We start from the raw sequence: 22448 nt of genomic DNA on the forward strand, positions 1-22448 counted from the left end.
TTCCAGACAGTGAGTATGAAAAGTGTTTGAATGCTGGGAGAAAGAAATTGTTGAAGTAAGATTGATGATTATTTATTTTCTTCAGAGAATCTTAAATGGCTTTTCTCTGTTATGTAAATTCAATGAATTGAAAGTTGAGGTCTGTAGTGAGTTCTTACATTAGGAAATAGAAGAGTGAGTAACTCAGGAAGGTAATGGAACACCTTGATGAGAAATGTTAGATAAATGGCAGTAATATGTGTATGCATATAGGTTAATAATTCATTATTTTAATCTTATATCTCAAAGGATAACTGATGAATGACGTGAAGTTCCTTATTCATTGACATGAAGACTGCATTTTTTACAGAAATGTAGACTCTTCCACTAGCATATATTGTGATTAAATCTACCCAAAAGTATCTATTAATTGACTTCATACAACTTTTTGTGAGGGAGAGGTCATATGATTAATTTGTCTGGAATAACCTGAGCCATTCTACTTTACAAAAAAAAAAATTCTTATTTTTAATAAGTTGTGAGATGATTGCACTGGCCATTTAAAGGGAAGTTTTTGAGACATATTAGCAAACAACAAACATGAGTGATTTGTATGTCTCCACTGAAGAGCAGAGAGGTGACAAACCAGCATGCAAGCAGTTCAGTAGCCAAAAGTAGGCCAAAAGTGCTGCTAAGTTGAAATATGTGTGAAATAGGATCAAGACTGTATTCCAATAAATCAAAAATTTAAAAAGGTATGAGTTATATAAATACAAATATGTGTAATATGTGCATACATACTTGGGCAACGTAGTTACTTTCTAATTTCAAGATCATAAATACATCTCTGTGTAATATTGTTTACCTGTGGTTGAAGTAGGTCACTTCCCTAAGTGATTGTGCCATAGCTTGGACTGTCATTGAGTAGGTGTTTATTTTGCTGTGAGGTTTTTTTGTGTGTGGTTTTTGTTTGTTTGTTGGGGTTTGTTTTTTTTTGTTTTTTTTGTTTTTTTTTTTTTTTTTTTTGTTTTCTATTGCTAACTGGAGGCATGAAAAATGTTCCAAAAATAAATGCAAGGCTTTGTCATAATGGGTTCCTCATGTATTATTTATCATTCTTTTTTTGTGGAGTATCTCAAATTCATCCGCAGAAATAGTTATTAGTGTTTCTCACATGCAGGAGAAAAATCTACACAAAAATAGAAGCTTCCATCCTCTATTCCTGTGTCAGGCTTCATCACTGAGCAAAGAAAATGGAGCTACCTACAGGTTTTCTCCTGACTGACAGCAGGAAACAGCTGATTTAGGTCTCTGTGTGTGTATCTGCAGGACCATATGACAAATACTGTGACAGTGGTGACGCTGATGCATCATGTGAATGTTATATACATCGGCATGCATTGATTAAAGGATGCAGAAGATAGGACATCGTAGGGTGCTTTAACTTGGCTGGGGGATGGGGATTGGACAGAAATTAAGCAAATCTTGCAGTATAGGTCTTGCAACATTTAAGGAGTGTTTAGCATTGGAGAAAATCAGGCTAAAATTTATGCTGTGTTTTAAGCAAATTGTATTTTTCAGAAATGGTTTTATTTGTTTCAGAAGTGTTTTATTGCAGCCATTGTGCTGTTTGAGGCGTCTGTCTGACTGCACAATGTTGTAAATAGCTCGGCAAGGTGTAGGGCTGCAGTGTTGATGCAGGTCTGACCAGCTGTGGGATTTGCAGTTGATTCAGTATCTTGCTGAAAACAAAGAATTTTTGAGTCCTTCCTAGAGGCAAAGCAAGAAATAGGGTGGGGAATATAAATACCATCATCCCCTCTGATAAAATACCTCTGAAGGGCATTTTGTTTTGAAAAGTGTTTCAAAATAAAATGCAGCTGTGTTAGGTTGTTAGCGCAAACTCCTGGTTTTCCTTTGGTGTTGGAATCATTAAAATACTTGTTTTTTGTAACTGAATCTGATTCCTTTGGCCTTTGGTTTTGTATGCTGCTTGCAGGGAGTTGGGTTGTTTATTAATCTGCTGGCTGCCCTGTGTACTGATTCTGGCTGCTCAACCACCTTCTCAGCAAATATCCCGTATGTTCCCCAGCTGCTGCCATCCTTAACACATGCAAAAAATGTCTCCTGGCTGGCTGAACACAAATTCCAGCTGGCATCACCTCACGACTGAGCAAACCTCGCCTCTCTCTCCTGGCAGTGTAGCAGCCATGCTGGTCCTCTGCCTCAGGTGTTGTGTCTCAAGGCAAAGATGTGGGGCTGCAGCAGAGACTGGAGGGCTGAAGCAGCTGGGAATCTGCTCCTTCCACACTGAACGTGGGGATGTTCGTGGGGCACAAAAGGGTGTGTAGCTGGAGCACGGTGATGAGTGGGTGAATGGAAATAACAGCTACCTCTTATCTTCATCCAAGATGATACTTGCCAAGTGCCAGTTAACAGCAGCAATAGGTTTAATGATTGACCTTGCTATTATTTTGCCATCAGGGAACTTGCTCTGTTAAACTACCTGTGAGTTCTTGTATAAAGCTTACTCATCCACTGAAATAGGATTATTACAAAATATTTTGTACTTAGCAGTTTTAGTTCACTGTTTCTAAACCATTATGACTATTAGGCCTGTCCTTTAAGATAGCACTTGCAGTAGTCCAATTATTGTCAGTGATGTTTTTCTTACCTTAAAAATACTCTCAGAAATTGTGTTGCTGACAAGTTCCTAGTAGGAGACTCTTTTCTGACTCTGGTCTATGGGTTTCTGCTGGTTTGCAAGATTAATGATACTGGGTGCAGTTCCGGTGTTTGCAGAAAAGTCACTTATGTATCACATAGAAGAAAGAGGAAGCATAAAATCACTTGCATGCGTGCTGTGATCCTGAAATACCCCATATCTAGGCAAGCATTATGTAGAAAAAGGAGTGAACAGATGAAAATTCACAGCACCAGCAAGTCAGCTGTTTTCTGAGATACTAGTACTCATTTTTGTCAGAACATCTTAAGATTCTACTTCCATCATCAGGACTTTGTAAGGCAGATTCCAGCATAGTGGAGTTCTACCTTTACAGATTTTGTGTTGTGAAGCTGTTAGGCTTTCTTCTTTGTGTTTTTAAGTGCTCTAAACTGTTGCCAACTTTTTCAAATGCGAAGGTCAGACTTTGTGCTCTTATCTGTGTTGTTTACTGTTATAATTTCAAGTGATTGCAGAAATAGGGGTTGATATGACACAATGTGGTTTTTCAAGTGAGAGAGAACTTAAGTGACCCCTCATGTCTCATCAGTTTAATATTAAATTTTGGACATAGTCAACTTCAACTCTCAGCTTTGAGTTTTTTAGGGGATCAGATCAATTTTTCTTTATTCCCAGCTTTACGAGTTCTGTGCTCCTTTTGGAGTCTTACAAAAACAATGAATCACACAGTATTTCTTCCATTCTAGGGAAGACATGAAAGCACCTCCCCTCCTGCCTGTCTTCTGTTTTAGATTATGTTTCTCTCATTTATAAGAGTCTGAAGATGGTCTCCTTTTCCTTGAGATGTTCCAGAATTGAAGGGAGCAGGGGAGTGGTTGGAAACCAAGAGAATGTAACATTCAGGTGCATGTGGAAGATCTGAAGTGTTTTTACATGTGTTTTTGACAAGAATATCTGTGTTGCCTTCGTCATGTATTAATGTTGCATTTGGGGAATATGGCCTGTAGCTATAACTGAACATTTAATTTAGCTTGGTAAAGATTTACTTTACCCAGTCATTATGTTGCCATTGTGTAGTGAAACATCAAAATACATTAGTCAAGTGATAATGTCAGCAGCTGATCTGGAGTAAACAAATAGTCAAGCCACCAGGAATGGTTCTGGGACAGTGGAGCTGATGAATCCATGTTGGGCTGCTGTTGGATCAAAATGTTGGGGAACTCTGTCCACTTGTTAAATTTACTTTAAAATGGCTGTCAGACCCAAAAATCTTCAGCTGAGGGTTTAAAATGGGTGGAAGGTGATAGTCAGATTACTTATCACCAAGGCATGATGGTATGAATGCTTCCTGCTCTGGAAATGGGCTCATAGACAGTCTGTTTCTGTCTTTTTATTTGTTGTTTATTTCAATGCATTTTGAATCTCTACTTGAAGTAATCAGAAGGGACAGACTAATGTGTGAATTAGAGGCTTCTGAGTGGCCACAATGATTAATATTGCTTGCATTTTAGAGGCACACGCACTCTGAGGCTGCTACTGTTTACATCATAAAACTGATCTGTTTCCTAGGAAATACTAATTATGTATGTCAATAATGCATGCATAAACAAATTGTGTAAATAAGCAACTCTTTTTCACGTAAAAACAGCAGACTGGGGCAGAGTAGCTTACCTTACAGCTCTCAGATACTTGAAACTAAGCTAATTCTAATCAATAATTCTGTCGGCTTGTGCTAGATGACTGCAGAATTAGATGTTTAATTTTGACACTTTGGACTTTTTTTTGATGAATATTTTTCCATTTGAAGTTTTGTAAGCAGATATTGTTTGTTCTAACTGCAGAGTTGGCTTTCTCTGTGTGAACAATGCAAAATGATTATGATCTTTAGAATTAAACAAATTGATATAGCTGGATTTTAATGAGAATTCAGGTCTGAACCTAGAGGCAAGAATTTAATTTTTAGGTTGTTTGTTTGTTTGTTTTTTAAATTTGGTATAATCCGTAGAAAAACAAACAAGCAAACCCAGGCAGCAGCTTTCAGCATAGGGCTTGGGAAAACTCAGAGGTTATTCTGTCACCTTTTCTAAAAATCAATTCAGTATAATGTTACATGGTGTCTAGGTATGCCTTTTGAAACATAATCATTACACATTTAATGAAAAGTACTTTTCCCTAACACAGTGGTAGAAATAGATCTTGACTGCACGTGGAACCTTTATTTCAAGGCTAAATCTGTAGTAAGTGCCAACTAGCTGGTAAAAAAGCACCCCGTGTTGATTGGTTTATTTAACTTTCTTCCAGCAAAATAGCATATTGTGCAGTTGTCCTACTGCATGAGAAGAACCTAAAATAACAGAAGCTGTTATGACATCTCTCAAAGCCTGCTTTTGTCAAGGTCACAGTTCTATTTTTGCTGCATTTTGTGCAAACAGAGAGAGGTACAGTAGGAACATACATTTTATAGCTGAGATGCTGAGTTCCCCAGAAGTGTAAAATAAAAATGCAACTCCTACCCCTTGCTGTGCAAAAACATAACGTACATTGGGTGATTGTTAGCCTAGGTTTGTGTGCTGCTCAACTTGCTCATCAGCAGATGCAAAGCTCTAGAATTAACCTGTGGATGGTCTTTCTTTACTAGCTACCCAAAATTTCTGAGGAACACAGGTAAAAGATGGAGGTTGTGCTTTTAAACCACATACGTAATCTTTATATTCTTAAATATGTGGCAGTGATATATATGTAGGTTCTGCTGGCTCATTCAGTTCTATCAAATTTGTGTGTAGTTAAGCTGAAGATGCTGAAATTAACAATTTTTTCTCAATTGTATTTGGAACAACAGAGAGTGGTAAAGATAAAAGGTGTACTTTGGAGCCAGAAGTTGATAGAGGTATAGTATGCTGAGGGCTATTAAACACATGAATAATGTGTTTTGAATCTGGGTCTATAAAGTGCTGACTATTTGAGTGAACAGTGGGAAGCAGTTTCTGTGCTTGTTCTGCTCATCTGCATTCCTGTGCGTCTGTGTTTGAGCTCCTGCTGTGGAGAGGACAGAGTTCTTGATCCTGGGCTAGGTGGAGACTTTGCCTGAGCCTTTATGTCCTCTGGTTATACATGATGTGCTGGGCAGGATGGTTGCTGTAGGTCCTGCTTTTGACTGGGACAGGGTTTATTTTCTTCCTAGTAGCTGGTGCATTGCTGTTCTTGGGATTTAGTATGAGAATAGTGTTGGTAATACACTTGACATTTTGGTGGAGGCTAGGTAATGCTTACTCTAAGTCAGATGCATGTCAGTTTGCCATGCTCAGCCAGTGAGGAGGTGCATAAGAAGCTGTGAGGAAGCAGGGCCAGGACAGCTGACCTGAGGTGGCCAAAGGGATAGTCCATACCATAGAGTGCCATGGTCAGTGTATAAACTGGGGGGAGTTACCTGGAAGGGGACTGATCTGCTCCTCAGTAAGCAGGTGGTGAGCAATTGTAGTGTGCATCACTTTTCTCTTGGGTTCTATTACTTGTTCTATTACAAGAACCTCTCCTTGTAATTTCAATTATTATTATCAGTACTAGCATATTTATTATTATGCCTAGTTGCACTTAATAAATTTTGCTTATCTCAACCCATTGGGTTCACCTTTTCTTTACGCTTCTCCCTTTCCCTGTGGGTGGTGAGAGTATGGTGGAAGCAGTGGGGGAGTGGCTGCCAGCTGGAGTTAAACCATGGTGCTGTGTCATGTGGAGTGAATTTGTAAGGTGACACTGGATAAAAATGCTTTGCCTGTAGGAAAAAAAAATCAGCTGTTCAAACAAAATCCAACCAATTTGCACTGAAGTGAGCAGTGCTGGTGTGAATGTTGTGTTGGCTGGGCTAAAATTGTGAGGACAATAAAAAAGAGGGTACAGGGATGAGACTGATGGTTTCTGCATTAGCAAAAATGGTGTTTCAGGAGTTATTCTACATAATGTTAGCAGTAGAAAGTGTAATAGGAAATGTGTATCAAGTTCCATCAGGATTTTGGAGACTAGAAGAAAGTTCTTGTAATGGGAAGGAACCAAACCCTGTATGTCTCTTTGTGTGTGTGTGTGTGTGTGTGTGTGTGTGTGTGTATACACATGTAGATAGAATGATGCTTTTTGGTTTTATATGTATACATAATAATAATATGTATACATATGTTTGCATACAGGTAAAAGTTCCTGATATATGCATATTGCTTAATGTTATTTGTCAAAAAATTACTAGATAAAAAATAGTGAATAAGACAATGTGTTTTATTTGCTAATAGAAAATTAATTTTTTAAAAAAATATAGAATTAAACAGATGTTCTCTTGATGAACACCTTCTATAAAGAAGTACATGGAGAGGCTGCTTACTTAGTATTTTCTATATATTGTAATATTTATGTGTGTCGTTTAAGGTACTTAATTTATAATATGTTAGAGTATACTTTTAAAAAACATTGAGTAGTTTACTTGTTATATTTATTTTTAAAGGAAGGATAAAATTTTATGGGTAGAATGTATTACATACTGTTTTTAATGTTCAGAGAAGTTCAAAATTGCAAGGAATTGAAATATTATCTAGAATACCTGTACAAGAAAAGCCCTTCTGTATTAGGCTATCCGGTGTTGCTCGCTTAATTTCTTTTATTTTTTAACTTTCAATCAGGAGTTAAATGTATCACTGTGTTCTGCTTTCTGGTACGTGCTACACTGTCTCTCAGATATGTCTGAATTTGTTGCATTTATTGATAGATAAATTAAGGTTGTATTGACAAAGATCCTGGGAATTAGTCTCAGACATATTTTAAATGAATGTTCCCGTGTCTTTCTGTTACATAATAGAGGGTTAATTGCTGGTCAGTTTGTGTTAAAGTTAGTTGTAATAGTAACAGTGTTGTGGCTTGCTTGTAGCTGTTTGTGTTTAGTGTGAAGTACTTTGTCTTTCTGCTCACAAGAACCTTCTACAGTGAGAAGCAAGCACAGAGTAACACAGACTTTAAAGACCAATTGCTTTTTTTACTGTTGGAGAAACTTTAGCTGTGAGTAAAACTGTTGCATTTGTGTGCAGCCTGTAATTAGCTCTGTAGCTGGGTAAAACTGGATGTGGTTGAGCTCTGCAAAACTTAACTCTATTTTCTGATTGAAGGGGAGTTTTTGGTGAATGAATCGCTGAAGAGAGTAAGAAATATGCAGTAAGAGTACTTTAGAAAGTTCTTGAAATATTTTCAGATCTTATTTGAATTTTTTTAAGTAAAGGTGGATTTCTATGAGTTAGGATGATCAGCAAGTTGCACTACAAACCTGCAGAAGAAACTACAGGAATGATGCAAGATGTCATAAACCTTTTATGTTTCTTTAGGGGAGAACATACTGCTGCACTTTGCCTGATGCAATGACATTTCTCATCAACAAGGACGTGATGTGATGTGATGTGGCATGACTAATGCCCAGAGATGCAGTTGGAAGTTGAACCCATGCATTGTATGGGTTGCAAGTTCCTGTGTTTTACTCATCAATTAAAAATTTACAGTCTTCCAGTCTGTGTGTGACTTGGAACTGTGGCTGACCTAGCTGGAAGATAGTTAATATTCATAGTTGTGTTTGGTGAGAGCAACGTAGCAGCCAATGTCATTGCTCTGTTGGATGACAGCTTTTGTTTTAGACTGAAATCTAATCAAGAAGTTTAAGGTGTTTTGTTTTTCGTTCTTCCATTTCTGCACTTTAACTTCAATGTGAATATTAACTGAATGTTGTGAGAAGCCCCTACCGTGTTGGTTATGATGACTAATGTTTATTTCATAGAATTGTGGACTAGTTTGAATTGATTTTTAAAGGACATCTAGTCCACCCTGCAATGAGCAGGAACATCTTCAATTAGATCAGGTTGTTCAGACACTTATTCAACCTGAGCTTGAATGTTTCCAGGAATGGGGCATCTGTCACCTCTCTGGGCAACCTGTGCCAGCGTGTTCTTACTACAAGCATTTTTGTACCAGTTAGTCACCCAGTATAATACCATTTCTGGATTATGAATGTTAATGAAAACAGAAAATATATTACTGCTAAAACAGACCCTCTAAAATTATTTTTTTCACCGAAACACATGCAATTTAATGGTATATAAGGTAATCTGTAATTTCAAAGTTGGATGCTTTAAAATATTAAATGGTTTATATTTAGCACATTTTTCAGTTAAAGTTTAAACTGCAAGTGTTCTGTGTTAGATTTTCCTATTTTAACAAGTTTTTGCAAAATACTTATCTGTAAAAGAAAGTCATGTTCCAAGACTGTCTTGCAGTGTCCCCCAGTAGTTTCAGGACCTAAATCCAATGGCTGTGATTTTCAGCTTGTTGTATGAATATTTTCATTCTAACTGGATTTTGGATGCATTATACAGTCTGCTGTAGGGATTGCACATCAGTCTTGTGAATATGAAATAAAGACTGTACGGTTCATACATTTAAGTCCTAAAGGATTAGTTAAGTTCCTGCTGGCATTCATTGGCCTTTTCAACTTCAGAGAATATCTGGCAGATTTTGTAAGGTGGACTGCCAAATCAGTTCTCATTATGTGTTGTTGAGAAAATTGTATGTAGAGCTCATTTCATCATACATATAACACTTTCATAAGGTGGTTTGTCTATGTGTTTTTTCTTACCTTTGCTCAGGATCAGCTTAACAGAAGACAAAAGGTGTCTTGTTCCTTTTTCACTCAGATATGTTTTAACATGTGTATTTGAAAATTACTTGTCTTTTCCAGTTCCTTTGAAAACAGCAGCAATGCAGTTTGTGTTAGTGAATTTTGAAATGCATAGCAGTACATGCAATGGAAATTATTTGATGTATAATTTTCTAAACATGCTCATACAGACAAAAATTAACTCTGAACTACAAAAAATGAAACAAAAACCAAACTAACAAAAAAACCCCCTTAACAGATTCATTTTTTCTTTATAGGACTTTTAGTTTTTACAGTGGTGCTTACAATTATAAATTCTAGGCTTTATTTATATGAATAAATATTTTGCCTACAGACAATAGAATTTTTATTGTTGTACCACATACTTTAAAATAATAAAGTATGTGCTTGCATAGAATAAACATTACCAAAAAAACCTCAGGCAGAATAAAAGTGTAATTACAGATTCCTATTATGTAATATTTTGTAGAAATAGTTGGAGACTGAACTCTATTGAAAAGGTACTTTATTCAGTGGAGAAATGTTTATGATTTTTAATTGAAATTTTTTCCCCCATTTTCTTTCCAGGTATTGCTTTGTTTTTGCTTTAGGATACCTCACTGTGTGCCAAATTACTAGGGTCTATATCTTTGATTATGGACAGTATTCTGCTGATTTTTCTGGGTAAGGAGAAAAACAATCTTTCTATCTTTTCCTCCTAAGTGATACTGTATCTGTTGTTGTGGGGGATATTTTTATTGGTTGCTTTCTTCCCCACAATTAGTTGTGTCAACCTTTAAAACTTGGGAAGAAAGCTGAGCATGTATGTGCATATTGGCACACATGCAAATATATAAGTAACTATGCTTTAATCATATAAACTGAGAATTTTTGTGAACAAGCATTCTTGTTAGAACCACCAATGTGTCACCTGTTGCCTCTTGTTCCTGTCTGAATGGCATAAAAGATTTGGTGGCTATGGGAATTTTTTTCTCTTTGATTTTTCCATTAAAGTGTCTGCCACCATCCTTGACAGCATGATGAACCTTGAATTGTGTCTGGTGTACTTGCTTGCCTGGCACAGTCTGATACCACTTTTTGAGGAAAATCTGAACATTTTATGGACTTTAGCTTTTAGCTTCTTTATTTTTTCATTTTATGTTAGATGTTCCAGAAGGAGAAAGCTAAGGAGACAGGCACCTGCATGCTGAGGTAGTCATGGAGACCTTGGAAACAGAAAGTTTAGTTACTGTGTGCCCTCATTTTGTATTGTGAACTTGTACCTATATTTGACTTGAACTGTATAGGAGCAAAGCAGAATTAAATGGGCAAAGTGAAAATAAACCATATAGGTAATTCTTCTTTCTGCTGCAGACACAGAGAAGTGAAGCACAACATTTCTTAAAAACAAGTTTGCTACTGTGATTGTGCTTTTTGCTTTTGTTGATTTAAAGGAGAGTGTATATTCTTGACGGGGAAAGAGATGAGGAATATTTGCTAATTTTCTTAAAACAACGCATTAAATACTTTCCAGGGATACTGTGGGTAGCAGTGGTCTTTGTAGGTTAGCATAACCTATGGTAGAGTTTTATTTGTCAGCCTTGTTACTTCTCAGCCTTTATTGGTAACAGGCATGCAGTCCAGAAAAATAACTTGGAGACTGAAGCCAAAACCTCATATGGTTGAATTCATATTTTGTGTCATCTTTATCTTACCTTCTGAAACTTCTTTCTACGTTTGCTTTACATCCAAGTGTCTGCCTTCAAGCCAGAGGTCCAAGTTCCAGTTTGCCAGCTGAGATGTGACTGATGTGGACAGTAGAGCCTGGAGGGCATTTCAACTGACCCACCACTAAGTATCTACCTGAGTGTGAACTGGGTCACTTGTCAGATGCCCCTGACTCTATAGACTACATCTCCACTGGCTATAATGAGAGCTTGCAACACAGTCATATGCCTAAAGACACTAGATTTACTGATGTTGAATTTAATTTCACCATTACTAATAAAACTGTAATCCAGATGCTGTCCCTTATAGCTCAATGTAGAGCCAAAGTGTACAACCTTGGCAGTGATCAGAGAGTTCTGAGCTGACTGTGGAAACAGTGTAATTGCACTTTGTTGTTCTCATTCTCAAAACAATTAGTAGAGCTTGAGCACACCATCACTTAAATGTGACTGTACTCCTTTCAGATGTGGCTCTGGTTTGGTGGTAGCTCAGAGATTTTTTAGGTCTTAACACGTCCAAAGTTTCCCACATCCCATCTCTGGGATGTTCAAGGCCAGGTTGGATGGGGCAACCTCATCTAATTGAAGGTTTCTCTGCCCAAGACAGGGATAATGGAGGTACATGATCTTCAAGGTCCCTTCCAGCCCAAACTATTCCATGATTCATGAGCTCTGTGCTCTGGGCAGAGCTGTTCTAAAGCCTAGATCTAACTCTTTGATTGTTTGTTTGAGATGGCAAATTTAAACCACCCTTTCATGCACTAATTTGAGAGCTTGATGTATGCATATCACATTAAATCTCTGGCATACACTGCATATGCTCCCATGACATGAGACAGAGATGACTTTCAAAACAGGCAGAGAAAGAAGACTTTCTCTGGTTCTGGGGAAAAAAGAGTAAGCCCCCGTTCCCCTCCCCCTGCAAAAAAAAAAAAAAAAAAAAATCAAAAAACCCAAACAAAAAACTCTATAAAGTTTCTTAACCAGCTACTAAACTCCAGCACAAGCAGGTTCTTCTAAAGATGTTGGAATGGATTCATATAGTGGTTAGCCTCAAAAGAGCTTTAAATGTGTTTACCTAGATATTTCTTCTCCTAGCATGCAGTGCCTGTCTGAGGTGCCCAAGCTGAGAAAATCTCAAAATTTTAAGTAAGGTCTCAGTGCACTGACAGTGAAGAAAGCTGGGGACACCTCATGCTGGAGATGCAATTGCTTGTGCAGAGCTGTGTGGTCCTGGCTGCAGTATTAACAGATCCCAGCTGCCTACTTTGCCTTTCTGCCAGCCCCTAAAGGGATTGTTAAAATCCTGCTTCACAGCCTTACTGTGCCAGGAAGGACTCTTCCTCTTTTAGTCTCTAGATTTTTGCTTCTCAGCCAAATATTTGATGATACTGGAATAGCTGCTTCAGGAGAAAAAAAAAAGGTAGAATACCAGGGTCTGCTGTGATAACAATGACAGATTTATCAGCTGGAAATAATGTAAGGGCTGACTGAGTTCCTCCTGGACTCCATCCTTCCACTAGGCAGGACCCATGCTGTCACATGTCTGCTTACAGAAAGAAAACCTGTTACATGTAGAATCAGTTGGGGATTTCTGCCAGCACCAGGCAGGCCTACAGATTAAATGCTAGAAAAAGGTATGAGGGATTTACCAGACTATCTATTCTTGTTTAGTCTTCTTTATGACCCTTCTGTGTCACTCTAGTCTTGTTATCAGGATTTTGGGGCATTGGTAGTACTGTAGAAAATTTTTCCCTGATTGCATTATGAGGACTGGAAAAAACCTGTGTGCTTTGAAACCATTTTAGCCATTACCTTAAAAAAATAAATCAAATCAATTTGATGGACAGAACTATATGGCAAAATAGTGGTGTAGCCCTGTTAATGAAGGAGGACTTGATGGCTTTTGGATTTGTGTTTCTGTGCCAACTTAATGTGTCATAAAAATGCCACGTGCACTCAAGACATGAACAAAACTAACTGCCTGTTGTACAGAATGATTTTTTTTATTGTGGGGGTTTTTTGTTGTTTTGTTGGTGGTGATGGGTTTTGGTCCTGTTTTTTTTTTTTTTTTTTTATCAACAGCTCAGGTACTTTTAGGTAAATTCAACCCCGATGTGTTTTTTTGAGATCTGATTTCAAAATTAAATTTCTAAATTCTAGTAGTTTCATTTATGCATTCCCCATTGCCTCCCTACCCCAGGAGGGAGTTTATAATGTTTATAATTCACATCAGGCAAAAGCTCTTACATCCTATGAGAATGGTATAATTTCTCAGTACAAAAATGACTTGGCTAACCAGGGCAGAATATTTCTTGGACAGTTTAAGATTCACTCAAGTGTACTGATTTCAGAACAAAGTGAACTCTGTTTGAGCCAGCATAATTATGCTGGGTTTTTGTTTTTCTAGATATGTTTACTTGAAGCAAATAATAGTTCTTGATGGAAAAACCAAAGATAGGATCAGGTGTTAGAAAAAAACATGGAAGTGGTCTGCATGGCTAAATAGCTTATTTTAATATTCAACTTTGCTTGAATATTAATATTGAATTGAAAACTATTGAATAGTTTTCTTGTCCTTTGCTTACTGCTGCTGTAACTTACAGTGAATATAATTGCTCTGTCCTTCACTCTTCTCCCTGTAAAAAACCACAATGTTAGTAGAAAATACACGTGAAACACTTCAGCTGTATTTGCAACACCTAATGCAGCAATAAAAGACAGGTATCAAATACTACATTTAAAGCTTAAATTCATCTCATTACACTGAAAATTCTGCAGTGGTTTGAGCTAAAAAACTAATCACTTTATTCTTGCATTGAAGATGTAGAGTAGTTAACCTGGACTCCTAATATTAGCTTCCCCTGGTATTTATAAATGAAAGAAAATCCTGAATTTGTATCTAAATTATTCTTTCTTCCTTTTTTTTTTTTTTTGTGACAGTCCAATGATGATAATTACACAGAAGATCACTAGTTTGGCATTTGAGATTCATGATGGTAAGATTTCTTCACTGTGTTTAATTTTCCATCCAAAATAAATTTCAGGAAAGTTCATCATGACTCAGTGAATTACTATTGACCAGTTTTGTGTTTCAAGGCAAAATAAATTATTGTGTCTCAATTGTTTAATTGATACTTTTTAATGACAGTACTGAGAAATGTTGCTTGGACTCTACAGAAGCTCTAAAAATGCTGACACTGTGCAGAAGATATGACTTATCAGAAGACGAGTGACACTTCTGGAGTCAGTGTCTAAAGAGCACTAATATTCTTTTGGGCTGAGGTATTGACTGTGAGAGTTAAGAACTTCCTGATTCAGACACCTCTGTTGCTGATGGATGGAGGGAAAAAGAACATGTAATTTCAGTTGTTGAGCACCTTCTGTTTTAAAATGCTAATTCTTGAGCACTTCCTTGTTTGTGCCATATATGCTGTTTTTTATAAGACCTTTATGTGTTTCATATTGTTTAGTATCATAATTATACTCACAGCTAACAGATTGCTGTGAACAGGAAGATTATCTAATTATGTCTTTTCTCCTGCCAGATGTATCCATCAGATAAGTGGGCCCTAGTTGTGACAATGAATCCTAATGTTGGCTTTCATGGGTAGGATAGCTAGATTTTTAGTTACCTTGAAATTCAAAGGAGTAATTTTCATTTTAATATTTGAAAATGTCATCTAATAAATCTATCCAATTAGCGTGAATCACTTGGAGCTACAGATGTCAGTTGAAGATTTGGGAATGTAGTTCCAGACACTTGGATCAAGACACCTGCTGTTCTGATATTGCTTATTAACTTGTGCCTGAAGTTTAATGTGTTTTTGTCTCATATGCATCCTAGCTTTAGTGCTCTTGTTGTTTTTTGTTGTTGTTGTTTTTTGTTGTTGTTGTTTTTTGTTTTGTTTGTTTGTTCTTTTTTTTTTTTAATTTTTGTTAAGTGGCACTATCTACAGAAGCCTGTAGGCAAAAACATTCAGGAATATGAAAAGTTGGGAAAAGACTTTTTAAAAATATTTTTGTGTGGATGAAAATAAATAATACTAGGCATATCTAGTTCGTCAAAGACATTGATGTTTAACTTCCAGAGAAAATATAGAAGTAGTAATCTTGCAAGCTATAATCAACTGAAGTACAGAATACACAAGTCAGTGGAAACAGGTTATTTTTAAGGAAGTAATAGTTCTAATATCAAGTCTGAATGCTTCCACTTACTATTATTGTTCTAGGGGAAAGAGCTATTCTGAATTTGCTGACATCATGCACAAATAGTGGAATGATGGTATGGAACAAGCATGTGAATGTTCCTGGCAATCTTGAGACAAATGTTTCACTTAGCTCTATTCTTAACTTTCATCACCAGCTAGACTAGATTTTTTCCTACTTAAATTTATTCAAATGATTGTATTTTCTACTGGATTTCTTTATAGATAGTACTGAATTATAGTGTACATCTTGAAATTTTGTTCCTCATTGACCTCCAAATCTTTGTCAGCCATTGAGGAGTAGCTAACAGTATATTGGAAAAAATTATCTCTGGTTGTGTCTGCAGTTTAGTCTATACCTTGAGTTGGATGATCACAGTTGCAGTGTGAGCATAACTTTGAAAAGTTGATGTGACCAATGTGAATTCAGGAGCAATTGATAGTCTGGTGTCATGAGATAAGAAAAGATGTACAGGGGAGACTTAAGATAGCATTAAAGCAAAATTTTTTAACCTTAGACAACCTAAAAGGGATCCTTCATGAAAAATTAATGAAAACAAGTCCTGCTGTCAGTGGACTTTTGTTCACTGTACAAAGGTCCATGCTTCCACTGGAAATTACTTAGAGATATAGTGACAGGAGAGCAGATGATGTTGTAAATCATTCTAACCTCTGAGCATCTAGTCACATCAGCTTGGCTGTATTAATCATCAATTACTTTATTTCCTTCCCTTGTTTTTTACCAGTACATCAAGGGAGTGTAATGAAAATAAACAGCTGAAAAAAAAACTGTTGGTGTGTTGGAAGTTCCTGGTAAACTTCAACATTCCAGTGGTAGCTAGGTTGGTTTTTGGTGATGGCCAATCTTCAGGACTTGATCTTTCCATGGCAGCCACTTTTTTGCCTTCAGCTGTGTTCATGTGAAGGTCCTGGAGTGAACTGAATGTAGCCACAAAGGGCACTCACTCGTGCTGCATATTAAAGTGTCTGTGTAGCTAAATGGATATGCTTGAATCTAAGCTGAAACCTAGTATGGGGTCCCATACACTAATAACAGCTACCCCTCTAACTGTTACACCCTTGTGCTCTTATTGTGAGGGATTTTTTTTAAGCAGGGAAATTAAATGCAAGTTGCATCTGATTTGGACTTGATGATCCTTGTGGGTCCCTTCCAACTGTGATTCTGTACTTTTAAGCTTTCTGTATAATGCAGACTTTTCAGAAGTTTGCATGGATCAGAAACTTACACTTGAAGCTATTTGGAGTATTCCTTTCATGTATTCTGGTTTGCATTTTGAACTTCAGTCTTTGATAGTTCTTACCTTGCAATTCCTTGTTACTCAAATGAGCAGTGCCAAAAACAAGTAGTCAATGTGTTAACATTTGCTATGTAATTTTGCTGATTATCCCGGGCATCTCACATGTGTATTCTAAAGGCAGAAATATTTTTACATAATTCGGAAACTGCTGATGTCCATATTAATTTTTAAGGCAAGATTTAGATTTATTTATGCAACAGTTCAGGTGAATAACAGAGTTAAGGGAGAAAAAGAAATTTTATTTTTATTAGAACAAAAAATCTGCAGCTTTTTTGTTTAACAAAAACCATTGCTTTCTAGTATTTCTGTTAATTATATCAGTGAAACTGCCATGGCGTGGTGCTGTTTTGGGGGTTTTCTTTTTAATGTTCCTTTTAATGCTCTCTCTCCAAGTACCTCTTGATTTTTTAAAATTTATTTTTTAATGTGGTTTCTTATGTGATAGTGACAGCATGGTGATTATTGTTTCAGTTACCAAATTATTTTTTTTTTATCATACATGTCCTTAGTGGTTAAAGGAGTTATATGATATTTTTCCCCTTCAAAGTCTGCAAGTATAGTTTTGTGCCTGCTTGTATTTTGCTTGTATGGGTCTCTAGATATTAAGACTTGTAAATTTTCTTCCTTTTTTTTGTAGTTTTTTTTCAATTTTACTCAGTGGGCATTTCTTACCTATTTGTCTTTGTTGCTGCCAATGTGGTAATAACAACTAAAACTGTTATTGTCTGTCTGTCTTTGGATCTTAAAATGTTTTAATAACGACTTGCATTTGGGCTCAGCTGATGATTCATTTCATAGCCACAAAATTTATTGTAATTGCAACACAGGCTGCAATAGGATCTATGTTTTTTTTATATAATCCTATCTCTAAGCATTGCTAGATACTGGTTAGCCAGATTTCCATACAAATACAAAAGTGGGCAAGTTTAACCACAAAGCTGGGGTGATGCCATGATATGTTTGTAAATAGTGTTGTAGTGAGAGCTCAGAAGAAGTCAAAATATCCCATAATAAAGTCTATGTGGCAGGATTGTGGTGTGTGCCTAAGGGTGTTGGGTTTGTTGCCATTATGGTTTGGGCTCTCAAAAAGTAATGTAAAGATAGAATTTCCTCATGATCTGAACCACTTGGGAATTTTTTTTTTACTGATGATTTACAAAATTCTTTTACCAAGGAAGGAACGTAGGAGTGTTTCCTGCTTTACAGATGAGAAAATGGAGTTACAGTTGCTGAGTAATCAAAATTGTTTCACCTCTCTAACATATGTTAGATAAAACCCATTTTCTCTAATCTCTGCTGTGTGACTTGGTAGTAAGTAAGAGCTGCAGTTGTTGTGGTAGTCTCCTGCTTTAGGAAAGAAGGAAGCAATTCTTAAAATCCCCAAAGGAATGTTACAAAACCCCATGAGCTCCCTAGCAGCAGTGTGCTGCTGAAGTGGGAGTTCTTCATCTCCAGTGTGTAGTAGGTAGGGAACAGCTGTGGTTTATGAGGTCTCTGTTCCCATGGGCCTGGGAAGTAGTGAATGTGTATCTATTAATTCATCTCATACTGGATAAGCATCAGTGTAAGAGCACCTCTTCCATGTTACTTTCTATGATTTAAAAAATCTTAACAGTAGCTTCCTGAAAGCTTTCAAGAATATCACAGAGATCATGATGTTCTTGCATGCTATGATAAATGGGCCTTCAACGCACTGAGAAAGCATTTTAAAAAAAACCCAATAAAACAGCACTAACCTGACCTCAAAGAATCTGCTGGCTGCATGGAAACCTTAGTGAGATAGGGAGATGAAAAATTAATGGAGGCTTACTTGGATGCAGCATGTTTGAGATACCAAATGCGTTGCTCATAAAGTTATTTGGGCCTTAAATGACTTCATATGTATGCATGTGTATAACTAAAACCTGTTTAAAATGGACTCCTACCTCTCCAAAACCACAGATTGTGTTTCAGTGGTTAGGTTCTTCTGTTTCAGGTTTGAGGTTCTTCCCTCCTTTTTCATACCACACCAGTAATTTGAAATATTTCATTTGACTAATTGCCTTTCTTTAGTGGCTAATGTGGCTTTGTGTGAGTTCATTTGGACACATTAGGTAATTGCTTCCTCCTTCTAACTTAAGGGTAAAATAATTACGTGGAATATAAGGGCAGAGGAGGCTCCTGTTCCCATCAGTTTGCATTGTGTGGGCTGTAAGAGACTGAAGGCTCTGTATGGGACACTCCTCTAGCCATATGGTGAGATCTATATCCTTCTGTAGGTGTCTGTGTTAAATTTCTGTTTGTATTAAATTCAGAGAATCACTACCTGAGAACTGTGATATTGTGGCCTTAAAGGTTACAGAATCTTTCAAAATGCTTCTTCCACATTTGTTATTCAGTACCTTTATCAGCGTGAAAGTCTTTGCTACAGAATGAAGGAGAAGATGTGAAAATGTAATGATGAGGAAGAGAAGATGCTGTATGAAGTTAGGGGGTGATAATTTATTCTTCAGTTTCTTGCCTTGAATGAGTATGAATGGGGATGACTTTGGATTGTGAAGGATCAGGACCAAGGAAGGCATTTTCCCAGATCATAGTGAAAGAGAGGAGATGACAAGGTGGTAACCTCTCTGTATTCTCAGCTTTGTTGAAGACTAAAAGTTTTGAAGTCATAAGTGTGTGTAGATCATGGCCACACTGGACTCACACTAAGACAACTGAATTATCTTCTTTGTGGATGACAAGTATTTCCATGAGTCATAGAATTAAATTAGCTTTTACTTCCCCTCAACTCCTCAGTCTTTTTTTTTTTTTGTCACAAGGCTAACTGATTGTGATATCTAAAAAAAAATTTTCTCCAGTTGAAACTTAACCTGGATCAAGTATAAAGGCTCCCCTCTGCAGATTTACTGGTATTAAGGAGTGGGGTTGAAAGCAAGCTTTCTATGAGGAGTATCTTCTACAGAAACACCGATTTTCATAAAGCACATTAGGATTTCATATTTATATTGCCCTGCTCTTTTGTCAAACTTGGGTTTAAGCACTGCTGTGGAGGAAAATAATTGAAGTACGATACCATAAATTTTATTTCCTTTAGGAAGCTATGTGCATAAAGGTTTTAGTACTTTCAATGGCCAGAGAAAAAGTGCAAATATGAACAGCAGGAAATGGCTACATGTGGAAGATCTGAGCCACTAGACAAGGCTGCAGGAGGAGCTGAAGTGGTCATTCTGGCAGGCAGTGCTGGCTGGTATTAGCCAGGGCTGTCTGAAGGAGGGAGCTCTACCTTTTTTTTCCTCTTCAATTAGTGTATTTCATAATAAATGAAAATATTGGAAGTCTTATTTTTTTTACTTCTCTTTTTCATGGGAGTACAGATTTTGAAGACCTTATCAGGGATAGGTCACCAACATTTCAGAAATAGCCACATAAGGCAAGAAGGTAAACTCAGTCTTGCTGCTGAACTTAGACTTGGACTGCCCCCTTCTGCTAGCAGGGATTAGAGCTTCTTGTTAGTGCTCAGGAAAAAATCTGTGGCACTCTTTACTGCCACCTGCTTCACTGGACCTTGGTCACAATCTTTACTTGCAGTGCAAAGCTGTTCTTGAAGTCTGCCATAAGTTTTGAATTGCTGAAATCTCTCTTGGACTGTGTTAGTTTTACGCATCAGGACTGCAGTGACTAAAGGCAATGTTTTGGGCTTGTCATGGCTCCAGAATTGGAAATAAAGGGTTTTAAAACCTGCGGACTTTGGAGTCTTGACCAATGTAGGAGAATTGGTTTTGTTTACACGTTTTTCAAGTTGTCTTAATGCTTTCCTGAAATCCACATGATTTCACATTTAGGCGCTGCTGGATATAACTGAAGATATGAGAGTTTGTAATTTTGTCAGTAAGAGTTGTTTGATCCAACTCCAGCAAAAAATACTATGTGACATAATAGCTCTGAAATTGCTTGAGACATTAAGAAATTACATTGCAGCATGAGGATTGTTCTGCTGAGGAAAATGTGGGGGGAATTTAGCTTTTCTTTATTTATTCTTTTTCCTGTCTTCTTCCCTAGGAATGTTTAGGAAAAATGAAGACTTGACTCCATCACAGAGGTGTTTGGCTGTAAGGTAGGCTTTCAGACATTCGCCTTTGGGGATGTTCTTATGTGCTTTATTAATGCTCTGTGCAGTCTCTACAGCTCACATTCAAGACAGAGTTTACAAGCTCTTGTAAAACAGATCCATGCTTTTATATATTTATTTTTTAATTTGTGCATCTGTTTTTCTGAAAAATATCACTAGGAGTAAGTTTTATAGTTATTTAGGAAAAGTATTTTAAGTTCTATGCAGTCTAAGCAAATGAATGCTATATCAGATAGGAGACTAGTAAACAGTTAGTACATATATGAAGTAGCTGGTGAAGAAACATTGTTAAATTCAGTATTTAACTTGCCTTTTCTTATGTCTTTATTCAGAACACTTGAAAATAGTGTGATGTTTTAGGCAAGAGATTGTTGAGACATTTGCTTTAATTGAAATTATTGCTAATTAACCTAAACCCTTGTTTATTGATTCAGTTGTTGAGGGAAAAATAGAGAACTTGATACGGTTGAACAAACACTTAGGAAAACAGCCTTCCCTTTCCTTCCTTGGACTCAGCTTCAGTCAAACACTCTACTGAGCAAGGAGAGACTCAGTGGAGTTCAGGAGGTCTGTCTGAAAATGCTGAGTATGGGTTGGAAAGAAATGCTGTGGGTAGAATGTTTCAAGCTGTAATTACAAAAGACAAACTGCTCTTGTCAATGTGGTTTTTTTCTGCAGTTAGAGTGGGTGAGAGCATGAAGTATGACTTTTCCTACTGTGGAAATCCTGAAGGACTACACAATCCATCTCACAAGTTGCTTGTCTTTGAATTACAGACGCATGCCAAGTCTACTGGAGTATTTAAGTTACAACTGTAATTTCATGGGTATCCTGGCAGGCCCGTTATGCTCTTACAAAGACTATATTACTTTCATTGAAGGCAGATCATACCGACTGCAACAGTCTGAAGCAAATGGGAAGGAAGATACAAAGTATGAACAAACGGATCCTTCCCCAAATGTAAGATGTATGACTCTTGCAGTGCTGATGCTTATGGAACCATTGCATGGAAAGCTTGGTTTGCACTCTTCATTTACAGGCATAACTGCTGAGCTGTATCTGGAGTTCATTCATCAACCGAATAGTTCCTTGTTCAAAAAGTTATATGCTTATTTTTCAAAGGCAGGTTTTCTCCATGGTTTCCAGTCTGGATCTTGTGGATAAAAGCAGATTAATTTGGAGCCTCCTAACAAGCTTATATGGTAAAAAGCCATCTTTAAATTAAAACTGTTCATGCATGTTCACTTCAAAGCATACACTGTGCATAAAAACCCAGTCATATGTAACAAATTGAAAAAGTAGTAGAAATAGTTTTGTTTTTCGTGCTTGCAGTCATGTAGAGAGGTATTAAAGACGGATTTTGATCTGAAGGTGTAGTAAAAGATGTACTAGCCATAACGCTGTGAACAATACTCCAAGACACATAAGTTGTTTTTTTTCTCTTTGATCTGTTGTTGGAGAAGAGACCAAATACATAGAGAAGATAGTCCAGTTGATCATGCCTTACAGGAGAGATTGTATGACCTGAATTTAAATCAAAAGCTCACAAAATTTGTTACTTTTAAAATTTAGTCCAATTAGGTTAATGCCCAGAATATGGAATATTGCTTTTTCAGTCTTTTCATATTGTCTTAAATAGTAATGTATCAAGCATTTAAATTTGCATGTGACTAAGATAATTCTTACTTCCCATAAGAAGCAGAGTTATCATGGGGTCAATTGCAACACTTCACATGGATGGCTTT

General features: G+C 36.9%; 1 protein-coding gene across 1 annotated transcript in view; it reads left to right on the forward strand.

Moving 5' to 3' along the window:
• The window catches only part of MBOAT2 (membrane bound O-acyltransferase domain containing 2), an 87271-nt gene that overhangs the window by 47994 nt on the left and 16829 nt on the right, over positions 1-22448 (forward strand). The window contains exons 4-7 of the mRNA XM_062488502.1: positions 9927-10022; positions 14009-14064; positions 20634-20688; positions 21480-21663. Coding sequence (XP_062344486.1) covers positions 9927-10022; positions 14009-14064; positions 20634-20688; positions 21480-21663 — 391 coding nt within the window. The remainder of the gene's footprint in view (positions 1-9926; positions 10023-14008; positions 14065-20633; positions 20689-21479; positions 21664-22448) is intronic.

Source organism: Cinclus cinclus, chromosome 3 (assembly GCF_963662255.1).
Source record: "Cinclus cinclus chromosome 3, bCinCin1.1, whole genome shotgun sequence".
NCBI lineage: Eukaryota > Metazoa > Chordata > Aves > Passeriformes > Cinclidae > Cinclus > Cinclus cinclus.